This window comes from Solanum pennellii, chromosome 7, assembly GCF_001406875.1.
Source record: "Solanum pennellii chromosome 7, SPENNV200".
NCBI classification, from domain to species: Eukaryota; Viridiplantae; Streptophyta; class Magnoliopsida; order Solanales; family Solanaceae; genus Solanum; species Solanum pennellii.
This window is the reverse complement of record NC_028643.1, coordinates 10,173,516-10,200,963: the sequence shown is the minus strand read 5'-3', so window position 1 is coordinate 10,200,963 and position 27,448 is coordinate 10,173,516. Positions and strand designations below refer to the sequence as shown.

At 33.4% G+C, this 27,448-nt stretch overlaps 1 protein-coding gene and 1 pseudogene across 1 annotated transcript; both read right to left on the bottom strand.

Moving 5' to 3' along the window:
- Positions 1-4,275: 4,275 nt before the first annotated feature.
- Positions 4,276-12,322, bottom strand: LOC107024093 (annotated as a pseudogene).
- A 13,580-nt stretch (positions 12,323-25,902) lies between these two features.
- On the bottom strand, positions 25,903-26,913 carry LOC107024829. Its single transcript, XM_015225778.1, has one exon. It carries the CDS (start codon positions 26,911-26,913, stop codon positions 25,903-25,905), a length of 1,011 nt encoding a protein of 336 aa, XP_015081264.1.
- Positions 26,914-27,448: the final 535 nt, after the last annotated feature.

Sequence of the window (27,448 nt, the reverse complement as noted above, 5' to 3'; positions counted from 1 at the left end):
TCAAATAACAAATCAGCATTTTACCAAATTAATTAAATTTAAATAAGGTAAAGAAATCAATCAAGGTCACTATAAAATATTACCATCACTTGCAGACAATATAAACAACTAATTAAAGGAAGGAATAGATCAATCGTATATCAATATTCACAAATTGTATCAATCTACCGTAATAAAAAAAACAAAATTAACAAGAGAATGACCAGTTCAAATACTTAAATATTAATACTCTACTCTAAAAGAACCAGTAAAGGATGATGATCAAACCAAAAAAAAATTGTTATTGAGGTCACAACCCCTTATGCTTAGAAACAGAAAAAATTCTAAAACTAATTAAGCCAAGAATCTGATTTAGGAGAGACTAACCTTAAAAAAATATTCAGAATCGAATTGAATAAAGAATCACCCACTTACAGATCGACAAATGGATACAAATGATGATGGGTTTCCAACAAAAATCATCATTGACACCAAACAACAACTCATATGCACAAATATTTAAGTCTTATAAGTAAAAAAAATATATACCTGGGACAGATCTATACCGATCTGTCCTTATCAAAGCATTTTGCGTATTTGCCGAAACTTGCTGCAGTTGCTGCAACTGGTGGTTTGAGCTGCTGGTTGCTGTGTTTTGGAGCTGCTGATGGTCTCGCTCGCTCGCTGTTGGTGCTGCTGGTGGCCTAAGATTCTGCAAAAGGAAAAGAAAAGAAAAGGAGGGGGAGGAAGGGGAAGACAGAGGGGGAAACGGGGGGGAGAGAGGAGAAGGGAGTAAGAGATGGGGAAGAGAGAGAGAGCGATGAGAAGAAAGAGAGGAGAGCCAGCCTGGTCGTTTGCCTCCTCCGTGCAGCTGCTGGCCGGGCGCAGGAGTTCTCGCCGGCGACTGCTGCTGCTGGCTGCTCGTCGGTCACTGCTTCAGATGCTGGTGGGAGGCGCTAGTTGCTCGGCAACAAGAGAAAGAGAGGGGTCGAGGGAGGAGGATAAAAGGAAGGCGAGAGGGAGAGAGGGAGAATGGAGCGGCTTTTGGTCGGAAAAAGGGAGAGAGAGAGGAGGAGCAATGGGAGAGGGGAGAAGAAGAGAGGGAGATGGCGGCTGATCTGATTTTTTGAGAGGAGAGAATGAAAATAGTTTAGGGATTAGGTTCTTTTAGTTACAATAGGTAGATTAAATCTGGACCATAGGATTAATTTAGATGGACGGCTAGGATTTATTTTAAAGATGGACGGATGAGATTAAAAGATGAAGTCTTGAAATTAGATTGGGAAAGATATGGAATGGCTAAAATTGCAATTAAATTGGCTAGAATTGAAATTAACGAGTAATAAAATTTGAATTGGAGTGGCTAGAATTGAAAGAAATTAGAGTACAATGGGTTAAGATTTACATGATTTTGAGGAAAATTTAGGAATTACTATTTAGTTAAAATACTACATATCTTAAAATATTTTGTTCTTTTTTATAATTGAAAATCACTTAAATTTTTAAAACATTCGAAATTCATTAGTAATTTAAAAATATTTTAATATTTTATAAAGTAAACATACTAAAATATATAATTTTCATGCAAAATCGACTAAAAATTCTAAACTTTATATAAGTTTTAAAATACGTATTTAATCAAATAGTAATCCTAAAAATAGTTAAAGATCGGTCAAAATTGGATGTCAACACATATGTTTTCATCCATCAACTAGGAGAGTGTATGTGTCCAGACATGTTGTCTTTGCTGAAAACACATTTTCTTTTGTACCTCCAAGTCAAGCTGAGACTATCACTGATGTCTCACCTCATTTGGCTACGTTCGCTGAATTTTTCTTCAAATTACAGGCATGTGATGATCCTAATTAAGGGAAAGTGCAGTTTATTGGTACACAAGCTAGTGGTGACAATGTTACAGAAATCCAACAACCCTCATACCTCTTGATGATGTTAATGATATTGATCCCGGAAAATTATGGTCATGAGAAATAGGTTGAAAGTACAATGGTAATGAGACTTAAGTTGCAGATTCAGGATCAACTAGTGGTAGTGAAGAACAAATTGTACGTGAAGGTCCAAATAGTGGTGGTCTACCAAATCTCGCCTTCTTGTGACTAGCCCATAAGGAATACACTTAGAAGTTTATCTCTGAAGATGGAAATCTGAAGTAACTACAATACAATTAGTTGTCTCAGATGATACACCTTATGCACCACAAGGGCATCACATGATTATTAGATAATACAAGGTAAACTAACATCATCTGTCACTTGAGGGAACCAAAAACTACTAAGGAAGCACTAAAGTCACCTCACTGGCTTGCAGCTATACATGATGAAATCAATTCTTTACGTAACACAAAAACATGGATATTAACACCCAAATTTGTCCAAGATAGGTGTTCAAGACCAAGTGGAAGGCCAATGAAATAATAGACAGATACAAAGTCAGGCTTGTTACCAGGGGTTTCTCACAACTTGAAGGGATAAATTTTGAACAAACTTATGTGGTTAAGTCCACAAATATTAGGGTGTATCTATCCATTGTTGTCAACCCTAAGTTGGAAATCAATCAGCTAGATGTCAAAAATGTATTTCTCTGTGGTTTCTTGTAAGATGAGATGTACATGAGCCAACCTTATAGGTTTGTTGATCCTAGGAATCTTCAACATATGTGTCTAATGAAAAAGGTACTATATAATCTTAAATAGGCACCAAGAGCTTGATTTGATAAGTTTAAAATGCATCTCCTACATCTTGGTTTTATTTGTAGTAAGGCAAACCCCTTATTGTTCATTTTGCAAACTCACAAAGGTACACCATATTCCTCGTGTTATATGTAGATGACATTATTGTAACATGGAATAATCCATCATATATCTCAGATTTTGTCTTACAACTCGCAAAGAAACTTTCTATGAAAGATCTTTGATCATTTGAACTTTTTACAGGAGTAGAGGTCAAATACTTTGCAAGAGGAATCCACGAGTCAGAGTAAGTATGTGACAAAGTTACTCGAAAAGACAGATATAACATTGACAAAGGTTGTAGATACTCCTTTTGCTCAAAATCATGGTCTGTGAAGCTTTGGGAAGTCTTATCGATGCCTCTCTATATAAAATGATAGTTGGGAGTCTCCTGTATTTGACACTCAAAATATTTGATACCACTCATGCAGTGAATCTAGAAAGTTAGTTTATGCAATGTCCTAATATTGAACATCTCAAGAGTCAAAAAGATTCTCAGGTACATCAAAGATACACTACATTTACGACTCAGAATTATTTCACAATCACCTTGTAGGTTGTATGGATATTCAGATGTTTATTAGGGAGGCTACACAATCACTAGGAGATCAACTGTCACGACCCAAAGTAGATCCTAGGCGTAACATGGCGTATAAATAGGGGCATACCGCATATCATTGGTACCTCAATCCTATTGATTCACAACTTCATCAAATAGCAGTTAAATAAATATTTTCTTTCTACTTCCTTCCCTATCTGAGTGTGAAGTTTTATGTTAAATAAATTCATCTAATTGCAAGCATCATGTCATAAATGAAATATAAATTGCGATCACCGATCAAATATTCATCTAATTTGATAGCTTTTTTCGCACTAATTCTTGTGGGAGTAGACCCAACGTTTACTATATTTGACCATACATCGTCGTATCATTTTATATAGGTAATTTGAGCATATCACTCTATCCCTTCAAATCCTTGACAGACATAAAATAACACCTAATGCAATTAACTAAGTAATCAAAATATTGTGTTAGAACCAACACAAAAAAAACTAAGTATTACAACTCAAGACTAATTGTGTGATATTCTTCTCTCTCTAACCTGTGTGAAACAACTTTGTTCGTATTAGTCTCCGGTACAACTATAAAGGAGGAACAAGTTCTCTAATGAATTTCTTTGATAGCATTGCTAACTTCTTCATTTTTTCTTAGAGATTTATGAAGACCTAATTTACGAAACTTAAATTATCTGTTTTTCAGTCTTCAATCTTCCTACTTCACATAGATTATAATCATCAAAATACTACATGATTTTGAGTATAGATTCTGAAATCATGGTGCTTCTAACACTTATAATATTTGTATTGTTATCCTGGATTTCAATTCTAGCAGCTTCAGGGGATACAGAACAGTAATGGATGAGCAACAACTAGACTAAACTACCTATTTTGCAAGCACATGTAGATTTAAGATAACAAATCATGTGTTAAACAAAAATTACTGAACAGCTAAAAGGAATTTGAAAATAAAAGAATGATACAAAACATTGTATAATTATGTGCAGGCTTCTCCTTTTTATTCATGAAAATGTAACAATTACAAATATTAGTATATAATCTTATATAACTTTCCAAGTCTCCCTTGCCCTTAATCGGCGAAGAAAATAGAGTTGACACAGTCACTAACAAGACGAGTATGACATGTGACCAATAAACAATAGTGCTCAGAGGCATCGACACCCATGAATGAAGAGACTGTCATCAGAAGATATCTTATACAGCAAAGATAGTGTTTCAGGCTTACATGATAACATCACACATAACTAGATGTATATACCATCTCTAGGACATGAGGACAAAATGTGAGATCAGTGGTCGAACCAAAACTATCAACAAAACTTCGTATGGCAATCAAAAAGTCCAATACAATACATGCCTACTTCAATGTGTGTTTATCAGCTTCATACATTTTCATATGACAGGCATGACTGCCATCAATCAATGGCAATAATGAGAAATCCAACAGATACATACATGAGTACCATAGGATACAGGGCAAGAGCTTTCCTCTTAGTATTAACAGTTGTATTCATGAAGGTTATGCTGCCCAAGAACTCCAAGCTAGTGCAACACAAACCACAACCACCTTCAATATTACATTGTCCTTTAGCATGCAAATGAAGGCGCCAACATCAAGTGGGAATAGACTGTTACCTAGAAGACTGAGGCTTTGAAAGAAGATTATGTGACCTCCCTACAGGTCAAACTCATTAATTTCATCTAAAGTAAGAGAAACATCATTTATATTAATTCTGTGACTCCAACTACTTTAGTACTGTGAAAAGGAATCTGCATATACACTCATTAGTGTCGGTATAATGGTATTCTTTTAGTGACAGGAGCCTATAGAATGCATTCCTGGGTATATATGCACTGATGAGCTTCCCTTTCCCTATATGTTCGATATTTGACATCTCTTGGCATCTTTAGTATATGTCTAGTAATTGCCTAAAGATGCTTAACCATATACCGATATTAGAGTGTGTTCTTTTTCTTTTGTTATTCATGTTTTGACCTTATTTTTTGTATAGGCATGGGTTGAGAAAGTTCCGTTACCAGTAACAAGATATTCAATGTCAAGATGACAGCACCGGCAGCCAGCAAAGCAAATGCAACAGCAAAAACCTCGGACTGGAAGAAAAATAAATCTGGTAGTCAGTAATCCATCACATACACTCAAACCATAAGCAATTAAATATCAATTAATCAATCACATAAGCCTCAGCTGCAGCTAGTTCAGTTTGGTTATATAAACAGTCCAAGCTATTTTGGTTACGGTATATAAAACCATAGGCAACTAAACGAAGTATAAAAGAAAAGAGTAAATTAAAGGCTGCCTGTGGACTTCGTTACAGTAACAAGACAGCATGCCATATTCGAGCAAGATCCGGCCCGACCTAAGTTTCAACAGTCCAAAAGCTGATCTACAATTATTCATTACATCAAATTGTCTGAAAATAATTGTCTAGACAAACAACATTTCCACTTGACATTCGATAATCTCTTGATGGTTCGTTAATGGGTCCACACAAACATTGTTGATTGTTCACAAACTTGAAAGGTAACTCCTCACACCATGTTGAATAAGAGATAACTAGTAACAACATAAAAGCAAAAAATTTAAAATAATAAAGAAATGCAAAAACAACTGCAAAAGGTTCATTTAGACATGAATAAGAACTATCCACAGTGAGATGCATGAAAACTAAGTGATCCTTTTTTTTTGGATAAGGTATTGGGGTGTGCAAACAAAAGACAGATCTAAGTGATCTTGAGCTTAGGACTGACAGATCACATTTATACCAATACCCAGTTAAAAGTGCAGGTTTCTCTTTGGCGGACAGGTTCAGAAGAATCTTTCGAGTTAATGAAACAGAAAAGTTTGAGGTTTTTTAACATGCTTCTTCATTCATATTTTCCCCCAAGTATAGCAAAATATGCACTGATGTCTTTTTGGTTGACTAGGTAAGTCTCACTGTAAGTCCTAGTTTTGACCAACCATTTTTGGGAAGTCTATAAAGTAGCCATGACACTCGTCTTCCATCATATATACAAGCTTGAATAGTTTTACATAGAAGAGGAGTAGAGGACTATTGAGTATTGACACAAGAATTACACATTTATTATTTGCACCCCTGTTAAGAGTTCTGCTTATACTCCATTCCCTTTCATTGCATCTTCTCTTCTTCTACCACTTCTGCTTCTCTTTCTTAAGACCAGTAAATTCTTAACAATATACATTTGATTTTCTCTTTTTTTATTATTCAAGAAAGCTAGACAAAGTCATATCAGTACTTGTAACTTCCTCTTTGTGATCATCGGCTATCTACTCCAAATTAATTAATCTCCCAACATGAGATAAGATGGTGAAGCTGCATTAGAGTGGAAGAAGGACATGTGACAACATCAATATACACTTTGAGCACAAGTCACTTAAACCTCGACCTCAACAGCTTAAAATGAATAGGTAAAGCAAAAACGCAGGAAGGGCCTTCAGAGGACAGGCAAGAAATTGCTAGAAATTTTCTTGATAAAGAAAATTGCTAGAATATTTTAAGCTTCTCAAAGCAAGAAAAACAAGAAAAGATCTTGCAAGCACAAAGCAAGAAAAGCAAGGATAAATAATCTTGTTCTCATCCTCGTTATATAACCCGTACACACTAAATAGGATTAATAGTTGCAATGGATAAACTAAAATGCATAGATAAAATGCACTTAAATCCCTCTCTTTCCGCTTCCTCCAACTGAATACATTACTTTTTTCAGTAACCACTAGTCATCCTAACAAAGCACAAATTGGAATCTTCACCAGCTTAATAGTTTGGAAGTCTCTCATAATCAACATATATATCTCAAGAGTCAAGATATTCGAGATACTGAATGGGCTACTATAGTTGTTTCTCTGCAATCATTCCCTTGTTACTGCATAAAGGATATCAAAGGTAACTAGTTCTTTACCAAGGAAAGTAACTATGCACTTGTCAACCATCCAATAATCGGAATTAGGTAAAACGTGATGCTCAAACCTTTGAAACAACAAATTGAGGTATACACAATCCCTCCATTGAAATTAATGTGGCATAGTGGTATAGTTTGACTGGGCATGATTTTAAGAATGAATGGAAACACTGTGATTTTACATGTTATCATCTGGCCTGCAATCTACACTAGTTCTCCTACCCACTCCCTTTTATCCCACATATCAAAATCCCTCCTCTACTATTCCTGGCCTCCAGATGTACTTCTCTGAACCATTAGACCACAACTCCCTCATTAAATTACTTACCCTCCAATCTTTGTTTCTAAAATAACACAAATGTTTGCCCCCCACTGGTGAATTACTTGTTTTACCAGTCTCCTCTTGTTTGCCCCATTCAAACCCCTCACGTCCCATGACACAGTTTTAATCTTTATTGATCTCTAATTGGTGGTCGTCTCCCCTTTCTTAGCTCAGTCCTAGGTTCCCCATCCTTATAATTGACCTCAAAGATTAAATTTCTAACCTGTTTTGGGATCAAAAGGTTGTTACATTTGTTTGAATGTGACACTTCTCTTCTTTAATCTAGCCTCTCAAAGAGGGCCTCTGCCTCTTTTCCAAACCATTAAAAATGGCTTCAAATTCCTTCCTTAATTTAATTGTATTTTGCTGCACCCAAGATGTTGCATCAGATTCCACCTCATTATTACACTCACTTAGGTCATATTTGATAGGTGCAGGCTCTTCAATCGGAAGCAGTTGCATTTGTGTCCCTTCCCTTGTTTTTCATATTATGTCATCTACATCAATCAACTCAGTTTCCGAGATCAACTCTATTGGAATTATGATCACATCTGCTTCATGGTTCGTGTCGATTCTCTACATGTGATCCTCAGCCCTTTCTCTTATGAGCATCCCCCTTGCTTCATCTTCATAGTTAAAACATGTTGCAATTCGCAGCTCCTCTACAATGCCCACATGAGCGTTCATACTTTCAATGAAAGGCTCAGCTGTAGGCTTTTTCATTAAGCCTTTCTGTATTTTCTCATTAAAATGAGAGGAAGGCCCTTTCATTTAAACGAAGAGAAGGCGGTCTACAGTAAAATTGATCCACTGACCCTACTCCTTTTGAATAGTTGCATCCAGTCACGTGCACATCATTTTTGTCCATTGTGTAAAAACCTCAATCCTATCCATTATCCAACAGATCTTTCCTAGCTATCCCTTTCGCCTTCCTTGGTGTTTTCCCTTTCCCCACAGTTAACTGACACAAGCTGTTAACTCCTTTTCTGTGAAAAGTTTTGCCCCCTCTTGAGAGTTCAACAACCCAACTTTTTCCAAATTTTGTCGGCGCTTCTACCCATACTTGTAAATTGAATCTCCATTCCCCATCCCCGAGTTCAACCAATGTCCGAACATTTTTCAGCGACCCATTACTTTAACTTAAGCCCATCTCAAGTGATTCTTGAGCTCCTTCTCTAACCATCCGCCATAGTTTTCTCCAATCTCCTTAAAACCCCTAATGGACCATAGTTAAAGTGGCAGACCTAGATACCTAATCCAATACCATTTGAACTTGGTACTAATTGAGTATGCTCTACCGATTGATGAATGAAGACCGCCAATCCAACTTGAGACTGCTTCCCTGGTTTTATCAAGATTCTTTCATGACATGCTCTGCATCCTTCACACTTTGAAATCCAAATAGGAATGAAATCTCGTTCATGTCAAACACTTGGAGGTTATGTATTCCAAGCCAAGCTTAATGTGCCCATTTTCTGACATCATCTTGTGAAGGGATTTCATCGCACTCATTGAAACTGAACCTAAGCAGCTTCTTAGAGGGAATTCTTAACCTGAGACAGCTTTTTTCCCCCTATGGAAGCCGTCATTATCTCCCCATTATCACCATCATGGATCCATGTTGATTTATTTAATGCTTCTCTAAATCTTCTTTCATCACTTAACAATCTGACATCCCTTGTCCTTTTGGTATTTAAGGCCCCCTGTCTGACTTTATCTCTATTAATGAAGCAGGCAAACTTTGAACCCAAAGTCAACTAGTGTAGCCCTTATTAAATATGTTCTCTGCCACAATAGTAACTGACCTAAAATCCCCTTTGACAGTAATGACAAAAATAAAGCGACCATGTTTATTGAACTTCAGGCATAGAAGAGGCTCGTAGCCTTATCTCTGCTTCCCCATGTCTTGTACACTCTACCTCTAATATCTAATGCTTCTCTGAGCCTTTGCGACACCCGATGCAGGGCATCAAGACTTGAAGAAATTCTCCTAATACACACTATGAAACTCTCCACCCATTCATACCATCTCTCACTCATATACCTTAGACTCAATAATGTCAAACAACTTTCCCACAAATCTGAAATAAATAAAATTAACCATGACCAATAAAAGACTTAAAAGAAGGTAAAAGAGACTAAGAATATATATCGGCGATCGAATACCACCAGAGATGGTATCCATACCAGAAGTACGAAAAGGACCTTAGGTAAATACCTCATTAACCGAGCTTGAGAACATATTAGTACCTATTATTTTTTTTCTATACAGGAATCTAGGTGTTTTGAAGATACTAGTAGTTCCTTACAAAAACGTAAGAGAATTGTTTTGTTATTGATGTGAATTAGAGTATATAGATGTTTTTCTTCCTGTTATAGACATCATAAGGTCTTAACAAGCTGATAAAGAAATTAACTCTGTCTCTTGTTTATACTTTGGGTTTGGATCCACTGATGTAAACATTCACTTTGGTTGCAAACATTTTGTGTTTATGATTTATTTATAGTTTGTTACCTTGTTATAAAAAATGAAGGCAATAGACAAACAGAATATAACTTTAGGCATGTTGGACTTCCGTGCACAAAATAAATAGAACTATTTTTTCCCATTCAATTGTGTTGTCTTTATAGTCATTTAAGACCAAGCTAACTATACCCTAGCAAGTCTATAGGACATGTCCACAAGAAGACGGAAACTTATAAGGGGAAGGAGTAGGACTGCCACATGATTATGATGTGAACTGTAATAAAAGTACACAGCTAGATAGCAAAAAGTTGAAAACTTGGGCAATTCCAAGAGTTCTCTTTTGGGCTGGATCTAGATGAGGAGCCGAAAAAATAGTTGGGGTTTATGGTGAAATGTAGAGAAATTAAGAATGTAAGCACATTAAAGAAGTGGATATAGAAGAAAAGAGAACTGAACCAAGAAAGGACATGCAAGAAACTACAATAAAGTTGTTGGTTTTTTTTGTAAAAAAACAAATATCCCTCAAATCCCAGACTAGTTGGCTGGCTGAATGAATCCAGTTATGTCAATTCTGATTCATTTAGGCTCATTATATTCCAATAATATACAACAAGAAAAGGAAGAAAAATATAGCTCATAGTTGTCGGTAGCTAAAAGAAAGTCCTCACTTTCTCTTGAACAAGGGAAGGGCAGCATAGCCATGTCATATCATGGTATCAAAGCAAAACTCACTGATCCATGTTGGTGTACTTCTCATTGTTGGAGCCCTGTGTTATGTTATACATGCTCCAATTGTCCAGTCCTCATCATACGGGGAAGTGTTAACTATTAAGTCTGATATTGATTGAGGGAATTAGTTGTACTCTCCTTATATGGTCATAGGCAATCATCCCTCATAAGCTAATTTTTAGGTTGGATTAGGCTGAAGATCCATTTCTTCACATGGTATTAGAGTTAGACTCATCTTCGTTCTTGGTTTACCCAATATTGGGCCATCATGTTATGTTTTCCATGCCATAGATGTCCAATCTTAGGCTGGCGAGGGAGTATCATTAGTCACCTATTGATTAAGAAAATGGGTTGTTATCTCTTGTATGGGACAATCCTTTCCCTCATGAGCTAAATTTTTGGGTTGTCTTAGATCCAAAGTGCATTTCATAAACAATGAAGATTATATCTGAAAAGAAAAGTAATCACACACTTCTAGTATTTCCTTGGAAGAATTTATGCACCTGGAGTTGAAACATTTAATGGTATTAAAGTTATTCTTTTGACCTATGTAAGTTTTGATCAGATGTTTTCCAACATATAAAACTCTAATTCTTTCATTTGTTCCTCCGGCACTTGTAATTCAAAGCGTTATCCTTTCTATTAAGTTATAACTTGGATCTAATATGAGTGCCCCTTGTGCCACAGTAAATTAGAATTATACACGTTATAAATCAAAACTACAAAAGAAATACTTCTAAAACATTAACAGAATTGAGTACCTTCTAGCATAAGACACAAGTAAATTAGACTCAACCGATAGTTTGAACAGTAAAGTGGTAAGCTTGCTGATAAAATTTGACAATGCACCCTTTCAACAAAAGCAGACCATGACAAAGTGAGACCAATGAAAACAATGAAGAAGTAAGGTCCTCACAGATCCCAATCACGAAGAGCTTTGCCAGGATCTTCTCTATAAGGATTAGGGAAAACCACCAGCTTCAAATTACTAACAATTCTGGACAGATCTCTTTTGACGGTATGCCAAACGGGTTCGGTAAGGGTATTGTGAGGCGATCTAAATCTAGTAGCAGCTATATTCGACTGTCCCGATGAAGGTAGGGGTGGTGGAGATGGAATGGAAGGAACAGGTGTCGATTTGTAATTGTTTGTTGTGGTAGATGTAGGAGGAGGTGGTGGACGAAGATTGGGAGGCATGAAGGGAGAAGATGAAACATGTATAGCAGCACGAGGAGAAGGAGGGTGTGCTGGAAGGACAATAGAAGGATTGGAATAGATGAGGTTTTCATTTTTATCAATGTCGGATTGAGATGAGGAGTGAAGAGGTATAGTGTCTCCATGTGACATTTTTCCGGTAGCTCTCAAATTTGCAGAGATGATCGGAGATGGAGGACAACTCGGAATTGAGTGAGTGGGTGGGTGGTGTAACTGGTGTTGCCCTGTTGAGTTGTAAATGCAGGGAAAATGCTCAGTCGTATTGTAAGAAATTTTGCACTTGTTGGGAAAAAAGAAGAGGAAAATAAACAAAAACAACAAGGATATGAGAAGTGTGTGTTGTGGCACTATGCTAACTCGTTCTTTATAAAATGTAAAAAGCTTAAATATTTTTGAATTATACTCTATCCAAATTAATTAATTATACTCATTCCAAATTACATTTATCCCATCGATTAAAACAAATATATCCCTCCTTTATAATATTTCATTTCACCTTACAACCTTATTCTCCAATATATTCGCGTATAATTTACAAAAATACTATCTTAAATATACACATGTATCACCACAAAAATCACAAAAGCACTCATGAATTTTTATGGTGATACATAAGTGTATTTTATGTAGTGTTTTTCGAGATTGTAAGAGAATATATTGGGAAAGTAAGGTTGGAAAATGAAGTGAAATGTTGGGAATGAAGGGCACATTTGTTTTAATCTGTGGGTAAATATAACTTGGGGAAGGTGTAACGAATTTGGATCGGATATAGTTAACTTGAGTTGAGTGTAGTCAATTTGGGTCGGGTATAAATAGTAGTTGGTGAGTTTGTAAATTAATTTTAACTAGTTAAATTGTAACTAATATATATGGTAGCCAGTGGCAACATATTTTTTTCTAAAATTATTTAAATGATAATCAATTATAAAAATGATCAATATTGGACCTAAAGGTGGATGGAAGGGTATTTCGGAGCGAATATGTGGATGTCATGGGTATTTGAGAGTCCATAGGTGGATGGAGGGTGATTTTATATCATTTCCATTAGCTTGAAGATATTTTAGGCCCTTCTCCGTTTTGTTTATATTCCTCAAGATTCGGGCTATGTTACAGAAGGGGACAGACGAAAATATTAAAGTCAATAATTTCATTGTGTGTAGAATATACATAGTTGATGAATAATCTCTAAGAAGATATGATTAGACACATTATTGACAGTATTAAGCCTAAGTCAATTAATGATGTGAATGATAATGTTTGGTGAATAGGATGCACCAAATGTGTCATTTCAGTAAATCTGCTTTTGAGATCCTTAAACATAAGAAGGAGAAGAAAGAGTGGTGAAATCACATCTGAATAAAGAGGTAGTCTTTTAAGATTAAATTTTTCTATGGAGAGTTTGAAAAAAGGAGAATAGCTACAAATAATAATCTTAAAAGAATGAAGATGAATATAGTTTCAAATGTCATTATTGTAAAAACTACAATTAGGAGACAAGTTTCGACTATTTTTCAAATAGCTTTCATAGTTCAAAAGTTATGAAAGCAGTTTGTTTCTTATGCAAATATCAATATTGAAGAATTGCACCAGTAAAACTAATATTAAGATGGTGAAATTTGTCAGATCCCACAAAATTGTAAGCATATTCATAACAATCCCAACAACTATAATATTGGAGTTGTGAAAAAAATGACAGGAGACATGGAAAACAAATCATTTAATTTTTATAGGATGTTTTCAGTTGACCTTACACCAACTGATTAAAGTGAAATATCCTTGATGGATCTTCTACATGACTGAAAAAATGGTGATTTTTCTACAAAATTACAAAACCTAGATTACGCTACCACATGATGAAATGAGAGCTACCAGGGGTTGAATGAATTAAATACAATCCAATGGAAACAACAAAGAAAATTTAGAATAGAGTTCATATGAATTTATTTTAGAGATATAGTTATGTTAATCTCCTATTTAAAGAGGCACAAGAAATAAGGATAACTACCAACATGGAAGAAAAAACAATTTTTATACACAAAACATTTGTACTGTACTAGTAAAGGAGTGGAAAACATAATTTTGGAGATTGGTTCCCTCAATTTCAAGAATATATTGATAAGGAAATAGAGGATGTCATGTGTCACGATTCGATACTATCAACCAGTAGTCATACGATGCTTAGTGCAAGTGATCCTAAGCTAACCTTTGACACTAGCATAAGTCATGAACAACTAAATAAGAACATGGATAAGAGCTAACATAATATAGTGAAAAACATAATTATGGAATAAATGCATTATTGAACAGAAATTTGTTTACAACAATCGTAATCTGACAAGAGATTGAAACGAAATAGATTGAATATAATAACTTTAACTACTACCTATGAATCCTCTATAAATATTGATTATTGGTAATTGAGACATGACCCCCTACTCTCCATAATCAATACATATTAATAGAAGTAAAATATTGAAACTACAGATTAATTTGAGTCCTTAAAATAGGATTACTCATCACTTGTTAGCTGGAAGTTTTGGTCCGAATAACTGGGATCCTAAAGTAAGCACATGAATAGACATCACATGAAAAAAAATAAGAAAAAAGTATGTGATTAATACTTTAAAAATACTAATTAAGTGAGATACACGTTATAATTTTTAAAGCTGACATTAATGAATCTGAGATGCTAACGAGATATGAAATTGACATAAAAGTTGATGTAATGATCAATTAAGAAACATGCAATTGATTAATACTAAACTGAAATAAATTAAATATAAGGTTATGCAAGATTTGAGTTTGAAATATGGGAGATACTGTAACACCTTAGAATTTGAAAAAGAAAAAATAAAATTTTGGAATGTAGCCTGTGTCTACGGTTCCTATCTACAGTCTGTATAAGCTTCTACGGGCCGAAGATGGCAACCGTAGAAAGTGAGAAAATATTTTTTTCAAAAAAATTCCTCGTAACCTTGATAACATGGCAAACATTGATGACACTAATATGAGTGACATGTATCCCTCAAGATCATTCACATGGAGTCAAGCAAAGGGTCTCCAAGACCTACAAGCAATGTTCATGAAAAAGAGAAGCATTAGAGGAGCTTGAAGGTCACCAAAGAAGAACATACATGCATGTAAGGTGCATCAAAATGAGAAGGAAGAACGAAAGAGGCCATGTGTGCAAATGACCATTTCATGAATTCACAAAAAAAGGCAATCAAATAAGACTCTTATCTCATCAAGAGTATAATTGTAAAAGAAGTGTCTTCTTTATTTTCTTATTACAAATATTAGTCTTTTTCATTTTGGAAGACTTAGACTGTATTGAATATTGACTCTCAAATTGTAGTATCTTCTTAACGAGTAATTAGGGTGAATTCTTGGGATTGCTAGTTAACTTCTTGAGTTTGATTAATCGAAGTATTACCGTTTTGGGATTCTTGGTTTCATTTGATTATTCTTTCTTGAATTAAATTTAGGTTATTGAAGTCAGTTGGAAGGTGAGGGTGTTAATCCCTTGTTGCAAATAATTTCAGTAGCTCGAGTATTAATCCACATATTCTTTATTTCTTTATTCCTTTCTTTGTTTGATTTTTATCATTTAGTATCAAGAGCCTAGGTTTAGATTTGTTCATAAAATGTAGTCTTGGTTTGTAAAAAAAAAAATAAGAGTCCGAAAATCGTCAAAAAAAAATTGAGATTTTTTTTATATTGTTTTGTTGTTTTTGACACTAAATCTTTATTTTCCTAGTGATTTTTTATTCTACGTTTCGAATTTTGTTCAATTTGAAGGTTTAGAAGTGAAGTTACCATTGAAGGGCTTCAAATTTTGAAAGTGGGTCTTTTGATTGAAAAGAAATTGGAGGTTAATAATTACTGGACTTTTGTACTCTTAGTTGAAGGGAAGAAAATCTTAAATTTTAAGTCAATTCCGAGTTGATTAGAGTGTATTTGATTTAGTCTGTTCTTGGTGTTCTATGTGTTCATGGTGTCTTTAATTTGTTCTTGAAGAAGAAAGAAGAAAGTACATTCTATTCAACTTCTACAAGTCAAAGTTGGTCAAAGGTGGTTTTGCGGTCCATTAGTAGAATTTTGAAAAAAATGAAATCTCAAAAAATAATAATCAAAATCTGATACATAAATAAATATATATCCACGTGGACCAACACCTCGTGGCCACATCAGACACCAGCGCTACACGACATTGCATCAGCCATCAGCGCAGCTAACAACCTGTCCACGACGCCCGTCGCACCTGACGCGCATGTGCATCAGTTTCTGAGACGAAAACCTGCATATTTTTCTTAAGACCCCAAAAATATTATAAGTATTTGAAGTTTTTTGGACCTAGAAATTTTCAAAGTATCCAAACTTCGTGATTATTTTTCTACCATTTTTCCCCTCAATTCCTCAACTATTTAACAATTAATTAATATTTTTAATTACTTGTGAACTAGTTTTATTCATCCAATCAGAGTCTTACAAGTGATGAACTTCTTTGAGGCCTAAAACTTTTCAAGTGTCCAAATTCACTTTTTCTTCTTCTAAATTCATTTTTCTTCTATTTTTTTAACTATTTAACAATTAATTAATAATTTACGGAAAAGTGAATAAAAGATAAAAAATTACTAGGTTTCAAAAAATCAATTAACATTATGATTTAAGAGAAATCGATTTTCCAAATTAAAAGAGTCGACACTTAATTTTTTAGTAAAAATTCAAGAAAAAACTTATAATTATTTTCAAAAGATTTAAACAGATAAAATCAATTGAAAAATGGTTCGAAATTCAAATGTACATTTCGAGAAGGTGTTAGGCCCTCGGAATACTCGCTAACTTGCAGTTGACCGGCGATTTGACTAAATAAATTTTGACTGATTTGAAAATAATAATAATAGTAATAATAATTTAAAAAATAGTAATGAAAACTCACTTTTAAAGGGCAGGGAAATAAACTAAAAGAAAATTTTAAAGTAATTCAACCCAATGCTACAAGATCTAAACTAAAATAAAACTTAGTAATAAATAAAGATATAAATGTTTAAATTTGAACATAAAAGAAGGCATGACTATTTTTTGGGAATTAATTTGGTTTAACACCAAGTTTCAAATAAAATGGTTAGTTAATACAAACAAATAATAAACAAGAGTAAAACAAAAAATATTAAAATTTGGGTCTTTTGTCCAAATTTCAAAGGGTAAATCACATAAATATGTTATATTTAAAAAATATTTACTATTTATGTCAATATAATTTTTATAACTAAATATAATAATTTTTTGAAATTAAGAAAAATGTACCGTCGCTTTCTTTCTCGGTCCTTTTGCCCCCTAATCTTTTTTTTTAAAAAAATTCTTCTTCTTATCTTTCTCTCTCTATCATTACTGTCTTCGTATTCTTCTTTTCTTTTCTTTTCTTTTCTTTTTTTGAAAAATTCTTCTTCTTCTTTCAATTTTTATTTAATTAACAAATCAACTTTTCATATTTCATTATGTCCATGTCAATATTTTTATCAAAAAAATAAAGATGAAAAGAGGAAAAAAAAAGAACGCAAAATTGTATAAAATCAAATTTTAAATCAGAAATTTCAAATCATTAAAATTAATTGCAGAATTAAGAGTTCACCATTGATAATCATTAAAGCTTCAAATTTTGAATTCATTATTTGCATTTTACGAATTTGTGATAAGTTTGAATAGGTAATTCCTACAAATAATTGAAAATGTCGTTTGAAGTTCGTGTCTCAATTTTAAGAGGGTTTGGTTAAGTTTATAATTGATTTTAGGAGAAATATTAGATTGAAATGAATTAAATGTAACATTAAATTGTCTTGCAACTATATTAAAGTTGAATAAGATGATACAATTTTAATGCAGATTTAATTCATTTTGAAGTTTTTTTGATTTATTTGTTACTATTGGATACTTGTTTAATTCATCACTGATATAACTTATCAGTTTATAGATCATTGTCATGTCTTTCGTTAGTTACATTTTTTATTCATTCTTAATACTCTCTTCTAATTCAACTTTAAATAATGTGTGATACAATTTTAATGTAAATTTAATTCAATTCACATTTTTTTTTTTTATTTGTTACTATTGGATACTTGTTTAATTTATTATTGATACAAGTTTAATTCACTCTACAGAACATTGTTTTGTCAGTCATTAGCTACGTTTTTCCATTCATTTTTAATTCTCTCTTCTTATTCAAATTTAACACAGTGTAATACAATTTTAATATAAATTTAATTTATTTTGCAGTTTTTAAAATTTATTTGTTCCTATTGGCTATGTTTAATTTATTATTGATACAAGTTTATTTCTCTCTATAAATCACTGTTTAATATTTCATTTGTCGCATATTTTTATTTATGCTTAATTTTCTCTTCTACATCGACTTTAATATTTGTGTAATATATTTTTAAATACAAGTTTAATGCATTTTGTAATTAATTGATTGATTTGTTACGAGTGGTTCTCTGTTTAATTCATTATCAATACAAGTTTTATTCAGTTTACATGCATATCAAAGAGTGTTCTTTTGTTTTCTACATTCTGCATTCATAGTTAATTCTCTTTTAATAATTCAACTTTAATATGTTTGTAATACATTTTTAATTCAAATTTAATTCATTTTGCAGTTTCTTATGCCTCTTCATTTGTTACGATTATACTACTTCTCTTCTAATAATTCAACTTTAATATGTTTGTAATACATTTTTAATTTAGATTTAATTCATTTTGTAGTTTTTTATGTCTCTTCATTTGTTACGATTATATTACTTCTCTAGTTAGATATTGATATAAGTTTTATAGAGTCTAGAATCATTGACTATACTACGAAAAAAGGAAAAAAAAACAATAGTAAGAGGAAATAGAGCAACAACAAAAAAGAAAGAAAGAAAGGACAACCGAAAGAAAGTAAGAAAGAACGAAAGAAAGAAAGGGAGAGAGAAAGAAAAACAAGGGGAGCGAGAAACAGAAAATGAGAGAAAATGAGAAAGAAAGAGAGAAAAAAGGGAGCGAGATATAGATAAGGAGAAAGAAAGAGCGAGAGAGAGAAAAGAAAAAAAAATTAAAGAAGTTGATATAAATGGTAATAAATAAAAAATATCGCTAAAATCAGTAATTATTTATTAAGATGTACCAATTTATGTAATTTTTCCAATTCCAAATCAGATGACCTTTTGACCCAAGTCTTGTCCTAAATCTAAAAGTGGGTCTGCTGATGGGTTTCCTAAATCTACTACTCATTTTGGACTTTTTTAGACCAATTTTCTTGTCTTCTACCTGTATTTAAGCACCTGACTAGTATATGCGTTTTTGAGTTGTATTTCTGCATTTTTTATATGTAAAATTGTATATAACTAGTGTATATCGCATTGTTTTCCTATATATCATTTGTTTACTAATGTATACAATCACTTTTTATGCCTTCAAGACCTGTAATTCAGCTCCTCATTCACCACAAGCAGCTTCCCGTTGATTTGTTTGACTCGAAAAGGAATAAAATCGAATTTTGACTCAACTTCTCTCAAGAATCTAAAAATGATGTGCACTTTGTCTTTTTATTTTATGAAAATATACAGAGAATCGACAATGGAAGTTGCTCTAGTAGTCCAAATGACTTGAGCCATGGAGAACTAATAGTACGATATGGTTCCGAAAGAGATGATAACTAATGGATAATAATCAAGAACGCATGGGGTTCATCATAGAGAGAGGAGGGATATGGATATATAAGAAGAAACAGTGATTTTCCATATGGTGTTTGTGTCATTATTTCATTGGTCTCTTATCCAACGAAGTTATGTTTTTTATAACTCCTTATTCATTTCCAGTCGTTCAATCACCTCCTCCACTATTCCCTCTCCCCTCTCCACCATTGGTATATAATTTTTTTTAATGTATCATTGTTATAGTATTATTTTGTCGTTTGATGTGAATATGTACGTCATGGTACATTAGTGGTAAACGACCCGCGTGTATTGTAGTTTTGTATCTACAGATTATGATGTGATCATTATTTTGTATCCAGATATGATTTGTATAAAAATATATCATTATAATATATTGTATACGACAAATGTAATAAATGAATTAACAATTGAAACAAATCAGATATGTTCATATCAGGTTATTATTGTGTATATTATACATATAAATAGTTTAACAATTAATATATGTAAATTACTTGTCTTGATCAAGACAATATGGATGATACATTAATATATATCAATGTTGAAATTTTGTGAATGGTTATATTATTGATAGTTCTAATGTACGCAATACATGCTATAAGATGATTACAAAATTATGCCGACATGTGTTGGTTTGTTGTTAGATATACATTAAGCATTACTTATGTATCAAGTATATAAGTATTGCACATTAAACTCACTAGTCGAATATTCAACAATATTACAATTATGTATCAATGTGATAAATATATACCTGATGCATTACATAAAACATAAATTTATTTGTAGCTTTAATGTATCCGAAATTTCATACCACTAACAAAGACTAGTTTAAGAAACAAATTAAACAATATACATCGATAACTTTGATAAAGATAGGCGTGAAGATGCATCCTTCTTCGATCTTGCTTTCTCCAACAAAAAGTCAACATCTATTTTTTCAACAAAGGCTATCAAATTCCCAAGATCCTTATTTTTTCAATGTATTTTGATCTCTTCTGGGTTTCATTCTCACAAGGCTACATTCAAGTACGGTAAGCATATTCTACACACAATTTTTTCATACTTTTACCAACATATGACCACTGAGACTTGAATTAACATCAGCAAAAAAAAAAAAAAGATGACCAGCGAAAATCAAGAAAGACGAAAATTACCTATTCAGAAAGTTAGATTTGATTTGATTGAATTTCAAATTATTAAGAGGAATTAATTGATAAGATTGTGAAAGTGAAGTTAGAGAGAGATTAATGGAGGTGCACTACTGTTAACAATATTTGAAAATAAATGTTACTATATCATTTAAATTTTGTGCATTCATACTTAGTGAATAGTAATAGTAACAATTAAAAATTATATCATTAAAAATGGCAAAAATTTTTAAAAAAAAAGAAATATGAAGTATTATTAATTCGGGGTGAAAATAATATATATTAAATACTTAATTCTCAAAAAAAGTATATATTAAATAGAATATTCTTTAAGATTTTGTATCACATAAAAAAAGTTGGAAAAAATTGCGTGTATAAGTATATATATACTAGTTAATTAGTTAACATAGTTATAGTTTGCCTTAATTACAATTCGCGATCTACTTTTAGCTACAATTGTGCGGCTCCGCTTTTTAATATTGTATTATTCGAACGTTGGTATTATTCGAAATTTGTATAATATAATTTGCATAACTTTTGTATAATTCAAAATTCGTATTACGTTTACACTTCTAATGTTTGTAATTGTAATTTGTTATTTCAAGCTTCTACAAAAAAAAAATAAATTATACAAATGTACCCAAAAATTATACAAACCTCCGAATTATACAAACGAGACAACTTACACGGTAACTACAATTCGTAAATATGCAAACTATAAGTATAAAACATAATTAAATTTATTATATTGGTTATTTGTAAAAACTTCCTAATTTTTTTTTATCAATATCAAGGATTTAGTTAATAATCTTATATGATTTGTAATATATTAATTATAGATATACTATATAATAGTAATAGTTATAGAAATTATAATATGATAATTAAAAAGTGAAATATGTTATAAAAGAACTTACTAAGATTAATACTAAAAGAAGGAAAATTGAGGAAGTAATATATTTCAAAAAAATGTATATCCATATCTATATGTACAGTGGCTATTTATAGCCATGAGTTTAATATACATATGTATAACCTGGCCTCCTTATTGGCCAAGTGATGATATTCTACTATTGGGAGAGTTCCACATGGCATGCATAATTGATTTGCATACCATTTACAAGTGATGCAATACTTTTAAAGGTTGGGGACCACGTGTCACCAAAAAATACTTTACAACACTCCCCCTTGGATGTCTATGTAAAAGAAAAGTACATAGACATACATAATACGCATTACTTGCTGCCTCATTGAAAATCTTTCTAGGAAAACCCAGTGGGACAAAACCTAGACTAAGGAAAAAAGAGTACAGTGCGTATTTTAACCCCTGATAAAAACCACGATTCAGATGGTTAAGTTTTCGCATTCCAATTTTGTGAACCATCTTCTCAAGAGTTGAGGACGATAAAGATTTGGTAAATAAATCTGTTGATTATCACCTAAACGAATTTGTCGCACATCAATATCACCATTCTTCTGGAGATCATGTGTGAAGAACAATTTTGGTGAAATGTGATTCGTTCTATTTCCTTTTATAAAGCCTCCTCTTAATTGAGCTATGCATGCAGCATTGTCTTCAAAGAGCATTGTGGGTATCTTGACGTCACACTTCAAACCACATCTTTCTTTGATAAAATGTATTACTGATCTTAACCATACACATTCTCTACTTGCTTCATCAATGGTTATTAATAAATGAGTGAACAAGCACCGAAAGGTGTGCGTTAGTGAAACGAATAGCTCAGTCCTAGCGGACAGGACAAAACTTCCCTTGGAGAAAGCTTTCTCAGCATGATTTGAAGAAGTAGCGACAATAGACTGCTTCGTAGATCGCCATGATATAGCAGTACCTCCGTATGTGAACAGATATCCTTTTTGTGATCGAGCTTTATGTGGGTCAGATAAATAACCTGCATATGCATGACCAACAAGATCTGCACTATCTTTGTTAGAATAAAACAGACCCATATCACTATTTCCCGTTAGATATCGAATATATGTTTAACTCCATTCCAATGTCTTCGTGTAGGGGAAGAAATATATCTTACTAACAAATTAACAGAAAATGCTATGTCGGGTCTCGTAGCATTAGCAAGATGCATAAGTGCCCCAATTGCACTGAGATAAGGTACTTCTGGACCAAGAGGTTCCTCATTCTCTTCTTGAGGTCGGAATGGATCCTTACTCACTTCAAGTGATCGGACAACCATTGGAGTACTTAATGGATATGCTTTGTCCATGAAAAATCGTTTCAAGATTTTCTCAGTGTAGGCAGATTTATGGATGAAGACCCCATCTACTAAATATTCTATTTGTAGCCCAAGACAAATTTTTGTCTTTCCAAGGTCTTTCATCTCAAATTCTTTCTTTAGATATTCAATTGCCTTTTGAACCTCTTCTGGAGTTCCAATGAGATTAATGTCATCAACATAAACAGCAAGAATAACAAACCCCAATGTTGTTTTCTTAATAAATATACAAGGGCAAATGACATCATTTATATAACCTTGTTTTATCAAGTACTCACTAAGGCGATTATACCACATGCGCCCTGATTGTTTTAAGTCATATAATGACTTTTGTAATCTGATTGAATACATTTCCCGAGATTTTGAACTATATGCTTCGGGCATTTTAAGTCCTTCCGAAATTTTCATATAAATTTCATTATCAAGTGAACCGTAAAGGTAAGTTGTAACCACATCCATTAGATGAATTTCAAGATTTTCATGTACAGCTAAACCGATGAGATATCGAAAAGTTATTGCATCCATAACAGGTGAATATGTTTCTTCATAGTCGACACCAGGTCGTTGAGAGAATCCTTGTGCAACAAGGTGTGCCTTGTATCTTACAATCTCATTTCTCTCATTTATTTTTCGTACAAAGACCCATTTATAGCTAATTGATTTAACATCACTAGGCGTTTGGACTACTGGTCCAAAAACCTCACGCTTAGCAAGTGAATTTAATTCTGATTGAATTGCTTCTTGCCATTTTGGTCAATCACATCTTTGTCGATATTCTTCGACAGATAGAGGTTCAAGATTCTCATTTACTTTCATAATGTTAAGTGCAACATCATATGCGAAAACATTATCCACTATGATTTTTGATCGATCTAAACTTATCCCATCACCTGTAGAACTTATTGAGAGTTCTTCATTTACTTGAGTCTCGGGTTCACTGATCTCTTCAGGAATATCAGGATTAATTAGATCTTGAATTTCTTCATGAGATTCTTTTGTAGTGTCATTTTTTGTACTTCTTTTTCTAAGATTTTTATATTTTGAACCCAATGGTCTACCACGCTTCAGGCGTATTTGTGATTCAGAAGCTACGACACTTGTAGATGGTCCTTTTGGGACGTCGATTCGGATAGGCACATTTACTGCAGGAATATGTGACTTTGTTATCCTTTTTGAATCAGTAGATGCGTCTAGCATTTGATTTGCTATGTTTTGCAAATGGATGATATTCTGGACCTCTTGTTCATACACAGGGGAGCGTGGATCAAAATGAGATAATGATGAAACTTTCCATGCAATTTCACTTTTAAGTTTCTTTTTCTCTCCCCCTAATTGCGGAAAATTTGTTTCATCAAATCGACAATCTGCAAATCTTGCAGTGAATAAATCTCCCGTCAATGGCTCAAGCTAGCGAATTATGGAGGGTAAATCAAACCCAACATATATGCCTAACCTTCTTTGAGGGCCCATCTTGGTGCGCTGAGGTGGTGCTACAGGCACATATACAACACATTCAAAAATTTGAAGATGAGCAATATTTGGTTCATGGCCAAATACCAATTGTGATGGGGAGTATTTATTATAATGAGTTGGTCTGAGATGAACAAGTGATGCTGCATGTAAGATAGCATGACCCCAAACAGTAGTAGGCAACTCACTTTTCATAAGTAGAGGTCTTGCTATCAATTGTAAGCGCTTAATAAATGACTCAGCAAGGCCATTTTGAGTATGAACATGAGCTACAAGATGTTCAACTTTTATCCCTACCGATACGCAATAAGCATCAAAAGCTTGGGATGTGAATTTGCCAGCATTATCAAGGCGAATTGTCTTAATGGGATAATCTGGAAATTGCGCTCTTCATCGTATCATTTGTGCCAATAATTTTGCAAACGCCAGGTTGCGAGATGATAAGAGGCACACATGAGACCATCTTGAAGATGCGTCTATTAGGACCATAAAATATCTAAACGACCCACTAGATGGGTTAATAAGTCCACAAATATCCCCATGTATTCGTTCTATAAATTGAGGAGATTCAATGTTAACCTTCATTGGTGATGGCCTAGTAATCAATTTTCCTTGGCAACAAGCAACACACGAAAACTCATCATTTGTAAAAATCTTCAGGTTCTTTAATGGATGTCCATTTGAGTTTTCAATGATTCGTCTCATCATTATTGATCCAGGATGACCTATTCGGTCATGCCAAAGCACAAAAGTCTTTAAGTCAGTAAACTTCTGATTTACGATAGAGTGTGCTTCAATCGCACCAATTTTTGCATAATACAGGCCAGAAGATAAAGTTGATAGTTTCTCCAACACATATTTCTGATCTGAGACAATCTTAGTGATACCAAGGTATTCAACATTCATTTCATTTATTGTCTCAACATGATATCCATTTCGGCGAATATCTTTAAAACTTAACAGGTTTCTTGGGGATTTAGAAGAGAACAAATCATCTTCTATGACAAGTTTTGTCCCCTTAGGCAGAAATATAGTAGCTCTTCCGGAGCCATCTATTAAGTTTGAATTACCAGAAATTGTAGTAACATTTGCTTTTCTTCTAAGCAAGTAGGAGAAGTATTTCTCATCTTTGAATATGGCGTGCGTTGTTCCACTATCAATTATACAAATATCTTCATGATTGATCATTGAGGTATCCATATATTCTTCAAGATAAAAGATATAAAAGAAATAAACATTATAATATTATTACTAAACAAAAACAATACACAACCTTTTAGTTATTTACAAATCTAGGAAAACATATTCATACTAGTTCATATAAACGACGAAAATGAAATATATTTATATTATCACAGACCCATCACCTATCAGGTGATCTATCTTTCCTTCGGGGTTCTCAAAGAAATCCGCTACATCTAGATGCATGGGTTCAACAGTATCTTCCGTGATAAAGTTGGCTTCTGCGTTATTTTTCACCTCCTTCAGGGAAGCTTGATATAACTCAACCAGGTGCCTTGGCGTACGACAGGTACGTGACCAATGTCCTTTTCCTCCACATCGATAACATTTGTTGTCTGAATTTTTCTTCTGCACTACGTCATGTTTTTCATTCTTCTTTTTACACTGCTGGTGTTGAATGTTATTATTTAGTGCAAGACGATCACCATGATTGAGATTTCTTCCTCGACCACGACCACGGCCACGACTGGGGCCACGACCTTTTTCACGCTTAGATTGGTGAAAATTTGCCGTATTTACTTCAGGAAATGGCATAGAACCAGTAGGTCGACTTTCATGGTTTTTCATCAGTAAATCATTATGTTGTTCAGCAACAAGGAGATGTGAGATTAATTCGGAATACTTTTTAAATCCCATTTCTCGGTATTGCTGCTGCAGAAGCATACTCGAGGCAGGGAAAGTGGAAAACGTTTTCTCCAGCATATCATGGTCAGTGATATTTTCTCCACATAATTTTAATTGTGAGATAATTTTAAACATGGAAGAGTTATACTCACTGATAGATTTAAAATCTTGAAGTCTCAAGTGGATCCAGTCATAACGTGCCTGTGGAAGGACGACCAACTTCAGGTGGTCATATCTATCTTTTAAATTATTCCACAACACCAGAGGATCCTTAACAGTGAGATATTCCATTTTCAAACCTTCATGAAGGTGATGAAGGAGAAATATCATCGCCTTAGCACGGTTTTGATTCGATGCTTGATTATTTTCTTGGATGGTGTCTGCTAGACCCATCGAATCAAGATGAATTTCTGCATCGAGTACCCATGATAGATAGCTTTTTCCCGATATGTCTAGAGCAAGAAATTCAAGTTTAGAGAGATTAGACATTATTAAGAAAAGGAAATTTATACCTCCGAGGCTTTTAAAGTCTTTACTTGAACTGATAGAGACTCGTGCTGATAACGTGTTATAAAAGAACTTACTAAGATTAATATACTAAAAGAAGGAAAATTGAGGAAGTAATATATTTCAAAAAAATGTATATCCGTATCTATATGTACATTGGCTATTTATAGCCATGAGTTTAATATACATATGTATAACCTGGCCTCCTTATTGGGCCAGTGATGATATTCTACTAATGGGAGAGTTCCACATGGCATGCGTAATTAATTTGCATACCATTTACAAGTGATGCAATACTTTTAAAGGTTGGGAGCCACGTTGCACCAAAAAATACTTTACAACAAAATAGAAATTTCAAAGAACTTGAAGTATTTAACTCTTTATTGGATGTTAAGAGAGCTATTTTATTACCCCAATTCCAAAGTACAAACGATTAAGTATAGTGCATAACACACTCTTCTCTTACAATACGCATTTCCTCTAGCACCAGTTACACCACCCACCCACCCACCCACCC

What these genes read in the sequence shown, in the direction of transcription:
- LOC107024829 (XM_015225778.1), bottom strand. Translation starts at nt 26,913, where the DNA reads ATGTCTAATCTCTCTAAACTTGAATTTCTTGCTCTAGACATATCGGGA.